Genomic DNA, 17,484 nt, shown 5'->3' with positions numbered 1-17,484 from the left:
ATAAATACAGCCCTGCTCATTAGAACTTACATATAAAGGCCACACTGAAATAAGACAGACATGACGAGCAGGTATTTGACACAATACAACGATTAATTAGAGCTGATGCTAAATGGGACATGGGTGATTTGAAGTGGTTTATTATCTAGAGCAGAATGATTGGACATCCAATATTGTGTTTCTGCAAATAAAATTTTATTAAGAGAACCTGTAAAGGTTTTAAAACGGGATCAAACACTTTTGAATTCCAAAGCTAAGCTTGGAAAGAATACATAAAAGTAGGAATCACGCGTGAAAGCTTGGGATAAAGTTGCAAGCGTGGAAGGTTATTATGCTGTTGTAAATGCTAAGGGCAAATGGACACAGGGTTATTTTATCTGTAGGAACCCCTTAATACCCTTATGACAGACATGAGCAATTACTGCCTGAAAACCTTGCTAGCTTATCAAGGTATATATGGTTTATGTATGTGAGTGTATAGATAGGTCAGTATAGGTTTGTGTGTGCTGGGTTTACTTGGAAGGGTTGAACTTGATGTATGTAACTATATGTAACTTTGTAAGGTATCATCATACCGATGATTTCTGTTTTATTGGTGTACAGGCCGGCTCAGGGGCCAGGTGAGCTTGGGCTGGCCAAATGCTTTTTTTGTGGGTTGAGGGCAGGTTGCAGGCCAAACTTTGCCCAAGGCCCTCTCTGCCCGCACTAATTCCTCTTCTGCCCACCTGCCATCACTCTTTTATATACTTATGCCTTCCCAACAGACTTCAGTGACATCAGAGAAGGGGTGGGTCAGGTGTGGGTAGCTTGCCAGGTCCAGTAGGGTATGGGTTGGAAGAGGGTGGAGGATGGGTTAGGGTCGGTATGGGTTGACTTTTTGTCAACCTGTACTTCACTATTCCATTTGTATAATGGGAAGAAAGAGAGACATTCCTGGAATTTTGAAATTTTAAAAAAGAGTCCCATAGATTTTAAAATGCAAAAAAATTTATTTTGAGCTATTCCCTAAATAAATGACATAAATGTATTTTTCTATTGATTTAAATATTGAAAACTGATTTTACATTTGTAAGTCATTACTCATTATCATCATGGAATAATCTGGAATTCACTGTAGTGGGTTTATATGAAATTAGAAAAAATACTTTACACATTGATGTGAAAAATAAGGACATTGATCTAATAAAAGATTATTTTAGTATGTCCTTTCTACAGACAGAGAACATTTTCATTCTTGTATACTATTTTCCCTTTGATAACAACATATTCAATCAATTCCTGATGCCCACCGAACTGATAAATCACATGTTCCCACCTAAAATAGAAAAAAAAAAAGTTTCAAGTTGCTATAAATCATTACATTTACAAAATTTTAACTTTCACTAAGCAATTATAGCTTTTCTCTAATGCCCTCAAGATTTTCATAAAAGAGAGCTGTGTGAAAAGAACATCTAGAGGACCCAATCACCCAATATGCTGCACTACTTAGAGAACTAAACCCTAGCCACCCTCCAATTTCCCTCCCCGCAGCATCTATTCTTTTCAGAAGAGTCCCTGTGTCCTGACCTGCCATAAGTTTGCAGAGTTGCACAGCAGAGTTCAAAGGGGCCATTTTTCCCTGTCTAATGATCCTCTTCTGTTTGAGCAGCGTCACAGATCTTGGAGGATCATGTGCAGCCAAATCCAGGACTGAATCAGCTTCAATTGCACATTCTCCCACAAGATCCATATCGACAACTGACTGAAGAGGATCAGAAGACAGACAGAAGATGGCACTGTTAATCTCAGCACGCAACTCTGTAGATTTATAGCAGGTTAGCACACAAGGAGACTTCTAAACAGAATAGCTGTTGCAGGGAGGGAGCTTGGAAGGGGGTGGAGGGGAGGCTGAGAAAGGGGTAGGGTTTATTTCTTTTTTTTTTTAATGTCATATATATCTGTAAGCCCAACAAGACACGAACATTACAGTCATAATATGTACTAATAATTTATATATATATATATATATATATATATATATACTGTATTTACCTTATTCCAGATATTTCCCACAACAAATGAGCTGGTGCATTGCAAAAATTAAAATGTTGCTTCCATGATCAGTTAGACTGTGGCAATGTTTTTTTTTTTTATAGAAAAGAGACTTAGCTCAAGGGTTCTTATATACATTTTTGAAATGCTAGAGTTGCTACATACACCAAATTTAGTTGATCATTGAATGATCAGCTGCAATATATTTTTTCCCTGCCACTCATAGAATGAAAAAGTTGAATGAAACAAATTCTGGCGTGAACAATCAATACATACCGTGAGGCATTAATTACAACAACATCTCCCTGTTTTCCAACCTCCAGTGAGCCGTGAGTATGGGCACGTCCCAAAGCATACGCCGCGTTGATGGTAGCAGCAGCCAGAGCTTCCTTTAGTGACATCTTCATGTTGACGCAAGCCAAGTGCATCACCATAGGCTAAGATAGCAAATAATTGGAATAAACTACAATCAAAATCATGTTTATTTTTATTACCTATTTATTATATTATATAAGTAAGTAAGTAAGTATAACTTTATTTATAAAGCGCCACAAGGGTACGCAGCGCTGTACAATCTTACAGAATACAAAATTACACACAGGGAGGACAAGTGATATAATAAATAAATACAATAAATATATATATAAGTGCCATGCGGTATAAGACACAGTAGGAAGGGGGTCCCTGCCCCGTAGAGCTTACAATCTAAATATCTATTTTAGTATCTACTTATTAAGGTTTTACAAAGAAATTCAGTTTGGTGCTCTGTCTTTGATATACTATTAACTTTACTTTTTCAGTGTTAAAGGGGTTGTTCACCTTTAAGTTAACTGTAAGCATGATATAGAGAATAATATTCAGAGACAATTTGCAGTTAGTCATTTTTTTATTATTATTCTTGGTTTTGTAATAACTTCACTTTTTGTTCAGCAGCTCCAGTTTGACATTTTAGCAGTTATCTGGTTGCTAGGGTTAAAATTCCCTAAGCAATTAAGGAGTGGTTTGAATGAGAGACTGGTATATGAATAGGAGCTAATTTGAAAAGTACTTTATAAAATGTAACACTAATAATACATTTGTAGCCCCACAGGGCAATAGTTTTTTGGGTGCTGAAAGTTGGAAAGAGTCAGAAGGCGGCGGCTAATAATTGAAAAAATACTATAAAAATAAATAATTGAGACTAATTGAAAAGTGGTTTATAACCGACCATTCTATAACATACTAAAAGTTAACTTAATGGTGAATCACCCCTTTAATAAAAAAAATGACCAGGCAATGCTTACCATAGAAAAGCAATATGCATTGGGGTTAAAATCACTGCCAAGAGAAACAATGACTCCAGCTTTAAGCATATCCCTTGCTCTTGGCTGTTTGAGCCTAAAAAATAAGGAATAAATCCAGATATAAATCACACATAATAATAATAATAAATAATTTAATTAATAATTACATAGTTTGAGTCCAGGTTTACAATTTACTATGAACCTTATAATCATACCTAATACGCTGTATACAGTGTATAATTTCTTGTCTCACAAGGCTCTTCTTCAGGTCAAACTTGTTTACCAGATTCACTTGCTGACAAGGTTAGTTTACAGTCTAACTGCAACTTTGTAATAATTACTTTCTGAGTTTAAACAGGGTCACAAGGAAAAAACAGCAAAAAAAAATTCTTTTGAATTCTTTATGATACAAGACAATTATCTGTAACATATTTAATGCCATACTCTTCTCATGAAATCTTTTAAATGAACACTGATCAAAAATGAGACAAGAAACTATAAATTGCACTAATACACAGAAACATAAATAAGGTTAGTAAAATAAGGTAAGTTAATAAGTTAAAGCACATCGGTAAATAAAGATTCATTTGAAGATGCCTTACCTGAGGATATAGGCAGTTGTAGGGAGTAATACAGCAGAACATTTAGCTTTGGCCAATGCAGCAATCCCTTTATCACTTACTTCCTCCAGATGGCTTACAGCATGTGCTCCTAATTCTGCACCCAGCTAAAATTTCAAAATAAAAATTAATGTAAATTCATGAATTAAATCCCTATTTATAAATCAGATTAAGAATCTTCTCCTTCCCCTCACTCTTATGAGGTTTTCCCTTCTTTTTCCATACATATCCTCATGTGCATGAAGGGACTGAACACTCTATATGGATATTGCATGTGAATTTTAAAAACATGTACTTTTCACAGCACTCTTGAAAATAATTTGATGTTCTAAAATGAAATGTTTCTGGTTTTGTTGCCTACGCATTATTTGTGCTAATATCTATGTTTCTTTTTATGTGGCATCTTATTTTTAAGCTACTTCCTGGGCAATGTTCCCTCTAAGCTGTGTGGTTGTGCCAGCAAAAAAGGTTTTAAAAAGTGCATACAAATGAAATTTTTGGCGCACACAGCCAAGAGGGAGCATTGTTCCCGAGTCCTGTTTCTGTATCCAGCTACAGTATCATTTAGTACAGAAGTCCTAAAATGGTCCTAAAATCAAAGTAGGAACCATGGAAAGTTTTATCTGGCTTGTAATGAACTTACTCATGACTTAATATCTAGGTACAAAACTAAGTACTGACCATTTTTAAAGAAACCATTTCTACTTAACTTATCTATTCCTGCACAAATTCTCATTTCTTGAAGTACATTTACTTGGATTGTCAAGAAAAAATTTTTGTTCTGAAGGAAAGAAAAACAACAACATAGCATTCTAGCCTTTTCTTTTTCAAATAAAAAAGATGTTGTCTGAATGCCAATTTGTTTTAAGAATGATGTGAAAGTGGGTGCTTGGGACACACATTAGTTATGTGTCATGCCTATTTATTTATTACATTGCCTTCACACATCAGTAGGCATGTAAGAATACCAATATTAGTATCAAACTCCCAAAGTTCAAACATAAAGCATACAGAAAACCTGGTCCACCAACCAGGATTAACAACAAAATTAAGTATATAGCCAATATCCCAACGACTGGACATTATGTTATGGGCTTTACCCAGTGTCACTGAGAATCCCTCCTCCCACTATTGGCATGTTTGCTTTTCTCCATTTTGCCAAACCATACAAATTCAATAGGCACCATCACCCTGTGTGAAATACATCTCAACAGACAAACAAAGAAAATAAAGCCTAGGACTACAATACCTCTGCTGAATTCATTGGGTTAAGTTCATCCCCATGAAAATTTAGATTCAAACCAATTGCCTTTCCAGCTTGAAGAATTTTTCTGGTGGAATCTAAATCAAAGACTCCTTTTTCACAGAAGACATCAATGTTATCTACATGGATTTCCCCATTCAGGGCCATCTGTTTTAGCGCTGGTAGATGGTTAGCAATAATGTCATCAGTTGCCTCTTGAGCACTTTTTCCCCTGAAGTTGGGCAAAGGAAATACATTAGGACTCCTGACTGTTGTTTTATCAGGCAATGCAAACACAGAACATCAATAAACTAACTGTCTAATCAATCCCTAAGGTGGGCGATATCATTGTAATCTGAGCCAAATGATTGCATTACAATGAAGCCATTGAGCCATTTTTTGGCTAGATATTTGTAGGGGAGGCTGTCAGGTGCCCCAATGCAAGGGCAGATAAGCTGTTGAATTGATCTGAAAGACCTGAATTAGAAGTAGAACTAAAGGCATATTTTATATAATGAACTTATTGCACCAGCCTAAAGTTTCAGCATCTCAATAGCAGCTATGACCAGGACTTCAAACCTGTCACAGGAGTTCCCCAACTTGGAAAGTGTCTGCAGCAATAACATGCTGAGTGGGCTCTGAGCAGCTGTGTGAGAAGCTAAGCTTAGGGGTCGTTGCAAAATATCAAGCAGAAAATGAGATTTGCCTGTAATATAAACTGATGCTACAGGGCTGATTATTAAATTCTGATGTTAATTGCACTGGTTTCAGAGCTACCACTTAATCTGAATACATTACTAATCTGCTATATATAGCAACATTTATATTTTGTATATACAGTATATTGTGCGTTGGTCCCTAAGCTCAGTAACTGACAGCAGCACAGAGCATGTGCAGTGAATCAGCAGGAAAGATGATGGCTCTGGGGCTTGTTTAGTGGCACAGATCTTCACTGCTAAAAACATAACGTACAACATTTCTAGCCTACTTCTTTAGTTAAGTTTTGTTCCTCTTTAAATCTGCCCATGTATGTCGAAGTCTAACAGCTATTTACATAAAAGAAAAATATAGTTGAGCAAATCCCAATATACATGTTCTAAATTCAAGAAAATTATTTTCTATTGTATGCTTTTGTTTCCTTGAGCGTAAAAGTCTTGAAGTCCCACTCCTTTGAGGCACACACATTAGACTTTTTGTGCCACACTCTTACCTTATTCATATTATTTTAGATTAGAACCAGTGAAGTTACAGTCTTAAAAATGGGACAGACTATTATAAAGCAAAGAGTTGTGATTCTAAGATGTTAGCGAAATAAATCTGTAATACAGTATTCTGCACCAAAACCTCTTGGTTTTTTATAATTCGTTTTTTTTTGCCAGCTACTGGAAACTGCTATTCAAAATGTCTATTAAAGGAGACATATTGGATAAATTGGAAAAACCCTAATTTTGTAGGTAATTGTGAATAATATATGGTGCTGGTTTCCCTTTTGGCTAAACATTAATCCTATCTGTAACAATGGCCCCTTTATTGGAGCTCCCTATAAATCGTATCACTTCTCCGTCCAGTGTGAAATGAAGAGTGGGCGTGTCCTAACGGTCCCTGCCAGAAGCACAGTAGGAGTGGGATAGCCAATCACAGCCCTGCAGTCACACAAGCACAGACAGGCTTCAGTTCCCTATCAGGTCAGCCTAGCTGCTGATTGGTTCCTATCCTACAGTGCAGTGTACGGAGGGCCGCCGACTCCCTGCACGTTTAGAGAATTCAGCCAGCAGGAAGTGGAACAGATGGGCGGGGCTAGTGGGGTTTTTGTGGAATTTCTCGATAAATCAGTCAGAAACACAACATTTTTAAGCACAATCCTTCTATATCTAGAGGAGTATAGTTCACTAGTACATTCTTAATTTTGATATGATATGTCTCCTTTAAGATGTTAACCGACTACTTTGAGCATTTTGTAAACTACAATGCCATTGAACAATTTATTGAATACAATGAATCTTACTTGGGCACAGAATGAGCTCCACAGTAAGTAGATGAAACAGCAATGTCCAACTCCTGATGGGCTCTTTCAATCACTCTTAACATCTTCAGTTCTGTTTCAAGCTTCAGCCCATATCCACTCTTGCATTCAACCAATGTTGTTCCTGCTCTGAGCATTCTCTCTAGGCGATGTTTAAAGCTGCAAAACAGCTCTTCCTCTGAAGCAGTAGTGGTGTGTTCAACAGTATAATTAATTCCACCACCAGCCTTGTGGATGTCCATATATGTGGCACCTGCAAGCTACAAGTGAGGTATTAGCCATACATGCTAATTACACAACCCAACAATCATCTATGTACTTTCTATGGTTATTTAGTATGTACAGCTATAATAAAAGAGTATATATAATATTCTGAAGACCAGGCAGGTATTTCTGAAGAAAGAAAGGAAAGAAATATTAATAATACTAGTATGAAAAGTGGTATGTAAACTAATATGGCCTTCATAAAAGGCAACATTTTGTTCTACCAACCTTCATTGCAAACTCGTGCACCCTGTCCCCAGCCCACACAGGGTGAGTGTGTGCATCTACAAAGCCTGCAAAAACAATAAAATACACCTTTCAAACAATAAATTTTAGTGAAAATTAAAATCTAGGGTAATCACTAAGCGTTAACTTGATACCTACTTGGTCTAGCAGGTCATCTCAAGTAACTTTCTGATTGAACTTTATCATGCAAGACTTAAATGCACTGTATGCCCTTCAAACAGTTATAATGTGGTATGCTGACTGGTGATGTGCAGGCTGGCCCGATACCTGCAGGATCCACAGGTCGGGCGAGGTCAGGCTGACCTCTGCACTACATTTTTGGGTTGCGGGTTCTGTTTGAGCTCTTCTGCTTGCCCTCCCCGTCTGTGACCTAACACTGGTGGCTTTCTAATTTATAGGTGTGCAATGGGCAGGTCTGGCGCGGGTCTATAAATAGAGGGGCCTAGCCGGGTTGGGTAGGGTTTGGGCTGGGAGCGGGCAGGTTAGGGTTGAGTCCAGAAAAACTTGACCCACACATCACTAATGTTGACCAATGAGCAACAGACAATAGGAAGCAGTAGTGGACCATTCTGCAGTTGATCTCTAACTTCAATCATCATTGAATGATATTAACATAATTTAGTAACAAGTGGACAGCCAGGAATAGCATGAAATAATAAGGTTTTCAGACTAGGAATGTTCCACCCACCTGGAAGAACACATTTCCCTGAGCAGTCAATTATATTCTCAAATGAAGCATTAGAAAACTGGTTGCGGATGGTCTCAGCAGGTCCCACATCTTTTATGAATCCATCACTGAAACAACATAAAATATTTTTTTTACTGTGATTGGGGAACATCTTAGGCTCTTTATGTTTAAGATCTCCTAAAACTGGCTTGATTTAGACTGATGTGTTTACCACTATGCAGCAATAAATCCTGGAAACAGAATAGTGAAAGATAACAGTTCTCCATCCTCAGCTGTATCTTTAATGCCTTGTTAAACCAAAGTGAGTTGAAAGCAAAATTATAGATTTTCTGCATCTTGAAATAAGGTTTTATATGATACAGAGAGTTGTAGTACAAGTTTATTATTGGTCTACATATTTCAATTTTCAAATTTCAGTTTTAAGAATAAGTAAGAGACTGAATGAGGTATAGAATTGGGCCTGAACAGCAGTAGCGTAATGACACGTTGCCACTCCCCTAACCCCCCCCCACGTGCACGCTTATGTGCGCACATTTTCAGTAGCTATAAATGAAGTGCGCACATTTTCAGTAGCTATAAAGAAAGCAGACTGGGGTCTGCTTCCTCTGTAGTTACACCACTGAGTGGTAGCTATCTGATTGCTACAGCCCAAATTAACCTACCAACCAGAAGGTGATTTGATTGAGAGACTGAAAGATTTATGGGAGAGTTCCTGAATATAAAGATGAGTAATTAGAAAAACAACAAATATGATTGTAACCTCACAGAGCAATCGTTTTTTTGACTGTCAGAGTAAGTGACTCTTATTTGAAAAACTGAAAGAGGAAGAGGAAAAGGCAAATAATTTAACTATAACAAATAAAGACCTGTTGAAAAGTTGCTAAGTATAAGACTTAAACGTAATCTACCCCTTTAAATATAACTAGATGTAATTAGATACACAGTCCAGCTTTCTATACTGCTATATAGGCTGCAAGTACAATGTCATACACTCAGGTTGTGCAACTAAAGCAAGAATGAAATTGCTGGAGTGAATAATTGTGCTACAACAAATGACTTAAAACACAGCTTAAAAATCTATTTCAGATGCAAACAATTCAGTTCTGGACTGGCCCACCAGGAAAATTCCTAAATGGCCTACCTGCTCACCCAACCATTTTGTTATGTTTTCCTATATCTTTGTCATTCATCTTTTCTGTATGAGAACAAAAAGAAGAAATGAAAAACATGCTAGGTAATAGTAGGTAAAGAGAACAGACTAGGAGAATAAGAACAATGAGGAAAGAGATGAGGAAAAATATGGGGATAGAGGACATATAGTGTCAAGTTTTCTGGTGGCTCAGTTCATCATTGAAACAATCGGTATGATTTTTGGCACAGTTTGTAGAATTTTTCTATACTGATTAAAAAAATAAATTACATGCTGTGACGAAAAAAATTCTTGATTTTAATAATATTTGGAAGTGTAGGAGAGTCTGAAGTTGAAATCAAAGAGGAGGCGATATCCTCAAGCTCCAAATTTACTGAAACTCAGAATGAAAGCGTAAACAAAACTGGAGACACTATTTTGTGCAAACAACCACCGTACAACAATGTTTTGCCATATTTATTCCTTACTCCAGTTTAGTTTTACTTTACCTTTGTGAATTTAGCCCTGCACCTTTATGTATTATTAATGTATATTGGCATCTGTTTGCCTTGACAAGAGTTATAAGAATTGCCCTGTCAAACTTACTTTCCAATCACCAGGCTGGCTTTTTCCAGTATTGCCAAATGTTGCATTCCATCTTCAAGCAGATATTCTTCCTCTTTACTGCAGACGACTACAATCTGCTCAGCGTTTTCCAAGAGCAATCTAAATTTGCAGGCCATTGTAGCAGCAAGTAGCTAGCAGCACGGTTGCTTCTTCTCTAGTGAGACACATGAGAAAGTTAAAGCGACTGCAGGAAGCAGTTTGATCACTGGCATTTGCACAGTGAAGCAGTGCTTATGGGAGGACAGGTCAGACTTTATGACCACCTCTGTTTTTTTTTTGTGTTGCTTGTGTTTTATAAATCCCATTTACATTTTACTGCCACAAAATGCAACCAGTGTCAGATAATGCCATTTTTTTCATTATTTTTGCTTTTAGTTAGGGGAATTATAATTCTGAAGGTAAAATGTGTTTGTGTTTCTGACTATCCCAGAAATGTTTACAAAGAGTGCCCTCTACTGGGATTTTACTCCAGCTGCAATATGTGCTAAGCATATGTGTGAATTTATTTTACAAATGAACAGTTTAAAAAGAAAGTTTAACTTACAAATTAACTTCTTTTTTATATAACTTTTCTGCTCTGAAACTCTCCATTCTAACATTTTTCTGGTTTCCATTCTCATCACCTAGCATCACATGTATTTATTTGCATGAATGAAGCATGAAAAAAAAGAGATCTGGAATACAAAGATAAACAGAAATGGTACTAATAGCAAAAGAGCCTCACAATGAGTCTGCTTTCTTGGTTACTGGATATAGCTGCCATTTAATTTCAATGCTTAATTTATAAGCATTCTGCCCACTTCACTGGTTTCTGTACACCTCTGAAGCACAATCAGGTAACCTTGTACTGACAGGTGTTTTTATCTGTGTTCCACTGCCTTAAACATTCTCGTTTAACCCCTTCAGGGCTATTGCACTGACATGGAAATGCTGGTGATGTAGTATCATTCCATTCCCACACAAGGGAGGGGGGATTCACAAAAGTGGTTTAAACTAAAATTGGAGTTAGAGATATTAGGGTTGATTCACTAAAGTGCAATAACGCTTATCGCATGCTTTTTGCGTTAAAATTGACGCGCCAAAAAATGCGATTCGCTAAAGTATTATTGCATGCGTTAAGTCGCATATCACGTGCGTTAAATAGCGCACAACCGCATGCGTTAATTTTACCACATTGCGTTAATTCTCGCGCAGAAATAATACTAACGCATGATTCACAAACAATTAGACGTGCTAAATATCGCATTAGTCTGTGCGAAAATTAAAAACTACTTGGGGCAGGCGGTAATTATAGAAAAGTACAGTTCATGAGCTTTTGGCAACACAATATGGACATTGCAGTGTGATTTATTCAAGTATGCGTTGGCCCTAATGTAATGTAGCCTCCAGTTTGCAGGGAAATGGTCATTTTGCAAAAAAAGTAGTTTTACGAATGTAATGGTGTGTATGGCTAATATGGCATGCACGCGATAAGTAGCGCATGTGCGTTAATTAGCGCACGACAAGTAGCGCAATGCGTTAGCGCGTGTTGCGTCAAATACCGCACGAAAATAGTCTTTGCGACTTAAATAACGCAAACAGCATCATGTCTAAATTAACGCAAATATCCTTTTAGTGAATCGTGCGTTAAGACGCGAAAAATAAGCAGCGATAAAATTTTTAGCGCATGCTATAAATAGTGCTCGTTTTATCGCACTTTAGTGTATCAACCCTATTATGTGCATAAGCATGCATGCGTGAGCACCTGTCTGTACAGAAGATGGGGTGGGTGGTAATACAAGCAGTGGTGGAACATGCGGCCACTGGGGGCTCAAGGACCCAAACTAGGGTTAGGTGAAGAAGGTACGTGCCTAGCGCTCCCCCCACAGTTGCGCCCTTGGCACATGCCTCTTCTGCCTACCCCTAGTTCCTGCCCTGATGCACAGTTATGCACCATTTATCAGAAGGGACAGGATGAATGCATTGCCAACTATGTGAAAGTGCATGTTTGGGTGCAAATAAAATAATTTTTTTAGCATATTACCGTAATTGTTGATTCCTGGTTACTATGGGCAGCATTCACACCTCATCTTTTAACTTGCTAAGTTATTTGGATGCATATGACAATTCATCTGCTTAGGGTAGCAACTAAAGCTGCTTGTCCTTTCTTACTACCCCCCGGAATCACAAATAATCAGATTTTCTCCAGTCCTTAGATCTAGACAGATTAGTTGAGATAAATCTGACCAGATCTAAACGGTGCCATGTTTTCTCCTGCTCAGATGAAGGTTCCAGAAAAAAGCTGGTCAAGTAGATTTGTGATTCACAAGAAAGGTAGAAACAACTTTTGGCAGGTATCCTGGAACCGAACTTAATGATGATGAGGCTGAATAACACTGAAAGGCGGATCTGATGATAAAGCCTGCAAATCACTGACTTGCCTAGATGAAGAAAAAGAGCATTCATTTTTAGCATTATTTCAGATATTTCCTTAATGGACTTGAAAGGTTTTTCTTGTAAGAGCCTGAAACACCAAGGGGTCAATCCCATGTAGGTCTGAGATGTAACACACCAGCCATAAACTTGGATATGTTTTAAAACGCAGGCCAGTGCACTCCTGGAAAAGCTGAAATGGCTGAGACCTGAAGTTTTAAAGTTCTTAAACTTAGGCCTTGTCAAATCCTGCTTGTAGAAAATCCAAGACCAGTGACACAGAAATCTGCTCCACACTCAATTGCTTAGAGTAAAGCCAGTCTGAAAACATTTTACAGATTCTATCATAAGTTTAATTTGTTAAAAAATTGTCTGGCGGACAGCATAGTATTTATCGCTGATATAATCTGACTCTCTTTGCTCAAACTTTTCCTTTCAAATTCCAAGCTGTAAGGCAAAAAATGTGTGGGTTAGGATGCTTTAATGGACCCTTAACTCAAAAGTTTTACTCTCTGTGGCAGTACTAGTACTATGCTCATTGATCTGAGCAATGGGTACCAACTTTTCCTTAGCTACTCTGGGATGATTGCAATAACATTTGCCATGTCTGTCTTGATATCACTCAATATCTAAGGAATTAGTGGCACTGGTGGGAAAATGTAAAGAAAACCTGAACTCCAATCCTGCTAAAGAGCATCTATTGCCAATGCTTGAGTACAGTGAAACTAGGAAGAAAACCTTTTTACCTTCCTGTTGCTTGGGATGGTCATCAAATCCACACTTGAAAGACCCCACACCTTCACAGTTTGAACAAACACTGAGAAAATTTGTTGCTTTATTTGATTTTCTTGGTAGATGAAGGGCTGATATCTCTTGCAAATTGCAACACATAATTGGGTATAATTCTGCTTTGAGACTTTGACTTCATTATGTAAGAGACTGCTGCTATGTTGTCCATCCTCAATAATAATGATGTTTCCTTCAAAAGGTGACTGTAACACTGAATTGCCCTCCATACTGCCCTTAATTCCAACATTTTGGCAGAAAACATCTGTTCTTCCTTCACCCAAAGACCCTGACAATACTTTCTTCTTAAGAGGGCTTCCCATCGTAATGGACTTAAATCTGTTGTCAAAATCTCCCAACTGTTCTCTGTCAATGAATGACACCTTATTAGGTTCTCTTCCATTAACCCCCATTTCAGCTCCTTCCTGACCTGGGTCTCCATAAAAATCTTCCGATTTCTATTCTGTGCCACTGAATCCTATTAATTTAAAAACATTCTCTTTATTGGTCTGACATGCCACCTTGCCCACTTCAGCATTGTAAATGTTGAAATTAGCAGACCTAAAACACTGGTCACTTCTGTGGTGGAAGTGTAGGATCTGTTACTCTAAGTTTCTTCTGGCAGATCCACTAAATCTTGGTCCATTAAAAATCTTCTTAAAGATTAAATCTTGTCAAGGAAGCAGTTGACTCTTTTACAGATTCAAGACCCATCCATGGTGCAAAAGAATCTCAATAACACCATTCCTCTGATGGATCAAAACAGATGATGATGAAATGTCTGAATGGATGAAAGTCCCCGTCTTCTTTATCAACATAAATAGAACTAAATAGATTCCTGCTCCTTGGAACCTGAGAGGAACGGACAAAATGGCCCCATCTCTCAGCAGCTGTTGAACATATTGTATCATGATCTTTCTGTGTTCTGACTAACTGGGAATCTCTGATATTACTAAATAATTGTGAATAGGAGTCCTCTTGAATTCCAAATAATAACCTTGTCTAAATGTCTGTAATACCAATTGATCCTTGATTGACTTTGTCCAGACTTCCACAAAATGTGAAAGTTTTCTGGGTATCCCTTAAGTCTGAACTGCCAAAAGAAGCCTTGTTCCATGAAGACCTATATGTACCTATATGTACCAAAAAATACGCTTTTGCCTACTGTTATCTAACAAAAGAAAAATATTTAACCACAAATGTTCACAAAAAAGCAAAGACAGTGGGCTAGGGAGGGAGGGAGATCTTATAAGGTTGTTAATTAAATTAATTATGTTCTGTCCTATCAGTAAGTGGGGATGGTGAATTACCCAATGGTGTGAAGGTTGTCATAGTAACTAGGGCTCATTTGTAAATGGCATGCACCTTTACCATTCATATGAATGTAAATCAGCTGTCAGCAGGCACATGTGCATTATTTGGGGACGTTCTCTTTGACAGGACACTGGTTTAGTCAGTATTTGGTATTATGAATCTGAATGGGTCTGGCCATATGATGGAGCTGACCACACTTGTCCTTGACTGTGGGGGTTTATAAGCTCTTCGGGTTTTGTACACAGTTGATTGGGCACCTGATGAAAGATCAGTTGTATTCGAAACATGTTGTGCAGTACACAATAAACATATGACTGGATAAGTGACCTGGTTCTTCAGAGTGACTTTTTCATCACATTTTGTATAAGGTTACAATACAGTGGTTACTGCTTCATACCCAAAATGGCTGCCCCTTGCTAATAATTATGCAGTACATGGTAAAAAGATGCTTACAGAGAAAGCTGTTTTCGTATAGAGATCATGTCAGTCCCTTTAAAAATACTTATAAAACGGGAGAAGAATCTGGTCAATCCCTTATTCCCTGCCCTGTAGCAGCTAGACTAATGGCTGTCCCAGCCAGTCCTGTGGACACTTCCACTTACAGGTGGTTCAGGGGTTCAGGAATACCATAAGTGTGTGCAATGGTAGGGGTCTCAACTTTTATTTATTGTGTGAGAGAAGTTTGAATCATATTTTGCTGTGACACATGGCAAATACATTCCCCACACCCGGGGAATTGGTGATGGGAATTACTTATGAACTGGGATTGTCATCTGCAACCTGAGAAATCATTACCGTACTACACTGCCCCCCTCCTTAATATACCCAGTTGTAACACACATAGCATATCTGTCAGTTACCAGAGTTTTTATCCATTTTGAATTCACCCAGGACATTTATAGCTGTTTGCAGTTTGCTATGATGGAGACAACACAGGTACAGTGCTGGCCTGTAAACTTAAAAAGCGGATATTCTGTAACACACATTTTATAGATTTTTATGTACCAAGACTGCTCAGGGTCTCCATATATTTCCTTGCGTGTTTTATAGGAAATACAGCCTTTTGTATATTTTTGCCAGTACATTGAACTAATGTTCAAACAATCTGCTAGTACACATTTGCAGATACTGCATTATTTAGAACCAATGTGCTATTTATGAAACAGGTATGTCTTTTTGGGGAGTTATTTATGAAACAGGCTTCTTTTACTCATTATGATGGGGTTTATGGACTGTATGCAACCTTTTTTAGACTTTAGCTTTGGCTTGAATATATTGGAATGCCACATGTCTCCACATTGTTTCCAGCCAGTTACTTTATACTACATCTGATCCATCAGTTCAATAACACGCTGACTACTATTCACATAAAGGGGCTTTGATACAACTGACTGGCCTACATCACATTGCAATTATAGGGCTCTTGGTATATTGTGGCCTGCCTTCTCAGCTCCTGACCATTATACTGTATATCAGCTGCAGGATAAAAAGGTGGGCTGCAGCCCACTGTAAATCCAGTGTGTAGCCAAACCTTATTATATAGCATGGGACGTTAGAAGCTGGAAATTGAGAGAGTATACTCACATATTGGTCCCATATTGGTTTTAGTAACCCCCCACACACATGTATTGTAAATATCAGATCCATGTCACACAGAATTGATTCTCCCTGAGAGAATTTGTATAATAAAAACTTGTCATGGGCCTTAGGGACCACAGCTCTCTGCTCTAGGTAACAGCAACTAAGGGCCACAAGTCTGACATCCATATGCTTTACCCTACCACACTAAAAACACAATGGTTCTTACTTGCTAAGCAACCACAGCACACTTATTGGCTCAAAGCATGAGGCTACTAGTTATATTTGAAAAACCCAAATATAAGCCACCTCACTTGGGCAAACTTATCATATATAGTTAATAATGTACCTTCTATTGTAAAATATCAGGATATTATAAGTAACCAAGTTTCATGACCATTAAAAGGCATGAGACCGAAGGCTGAGTGCTTTTATCCAGGTCATGGAAGTCGGGGTATATATATTATTATATTATATATTTATATATATAAGTATATATAAATATATATATATACCATCCCATAGGAAGCACTCATGGTAGTATAAGATAAAAAACAGTTTATTTAAACATAATGTCTATGCATTTCGATCCATATAGGATCGTCATCAGGATCCTATATGGATCGAAATGCGTAGACATTATGTTTAAATAAACTGTTTTTTATCTTATACTACCGTGAGTGCTTCCTATGGGATGGTATGCAGTTTAATGGTTAGCACCCGGTTGTGATCTGTCGTTTTGGTGAGTGCCGATGCTGGGACATTATATATATATATATATATATATATATACAGTGGTGTGAAAAACTATTTGCCCCCTTCCTGATTTCTTATTCTTTTGCATGTTTGTCACACTTAAATGTTTCTGCTCATCAAAAACCGTTAACTATTAGTCAAAGATAACATAATTGAACACAAAATGCAGTTTTTAAATGAAGGTTTACGTTATTAAGGGAGAAAAAAAACTCAAAATCTACATGGCCCTGTGTGAAAAAGTGATTGCCCCCCTGGTTAAAAAATAACTTAACTGTAGTTTATCACACCTGAGTTCAATTTCTGTAGTCACCCCCAGGCCTGATTACTGCCACACCTGTTTCAATCAAGAAATCACTTAAATAGGAGCTACCTGACACAGAGAAGTAGACCAAAAGCACCTCAAAAGCTAGACATCATGCCAAGATCCAAAGAAATTCAGGAACAAATGAGAACAAAAGTAATTGAGATCTATCAGTCTGGTAAA

At 37.6% G+C, this 17,484-nt stretch overlaps 1 protein-coding gene across 3 annotated transcripts; it reads right to left on the bottom strand.

Annotated features, from left to right (window-relative positions):
• Positions 1 to 967: 967 nt before the first annotated feature.
• On the bottom strand, positions 968 to 10,981 carry amdhd1 (amidohydrolase domain containing 1). Of its 3 annotated transcripts, none has more exons than XM_012958873.3 (10): positions 10,879 to 10,981; positions 10,134 to 10,306; positions 8,399 to 8,505; positions 7,693 to 7,757; positions 7,183 to 7,460; positions 5,184 to 5,409; positions 3,917 to 4,041; positions 3,315 to 3,408; positions 2,308 to 2,468; positions 968 to 1,315 (listed from the first exon to the last, which is right to left on the bottom strand). In XM_012958873.3, the coding sequence occupies exons 2-10, from the start codon at positions 10,268 to 10,270 to the stop codon at positions 1,210 to 1,212; spliced, it is 1,299 nt and encodes a 432-aa protein (XP_012814327.1). In that variant the 5' UTR covers positions 10,271 to 10,306; positions 10,879 to 10,981; the 3' UTR covers positions 968 to 1,209.
• Between the last annotated feature and the right edge of the window lie 6,503 nt (positions 10,982 to 17,484).

Source organism: Xenopus tropicalis, chromosome 3, assembly GCF_000004195.4.
Source record: "Xenopus tropicalis strain Nigerian chromosome 3, UCB_Xtro_10.0, whole genome shotgun sequence".
NCBI lineage: Eukaryota > Metazoa > Chordata > Amphibia > Anura > Pipidae > Xenopus > Xenopus tropicalis.
This window is presented reverse-complemented; position numbering and strand designations above follow the sequence as displayed.

What these genes read in the sequence shown, in the direction of transcription:
- amdhd1 (XM_012958873.3), bottom strand. Translation starts at nt 10,270, where the DNA reads ATGGCCTGCAAATTTAGATTGCTCTTGGAAAACGCTGAGCAGATTGTA. An exon ending in GCCAGCCTGGTGATTGGAAA is followed by an intron (nt 8,506 to 10,133) that starts GTAAGTTTGACA and finishes ATGTTGTTTCAG; the next exon opens with TGATGGATTCATAAAAGATG. An exon ending in ATGCATATTGCTTTTCTATG is followed by an intron (nt 2,469 to 3,314) that starts GTAAGCATTGCC and finishes TTGCTATCTTAG; the next exon opens with CCTATGGTGATGCACTTGGC.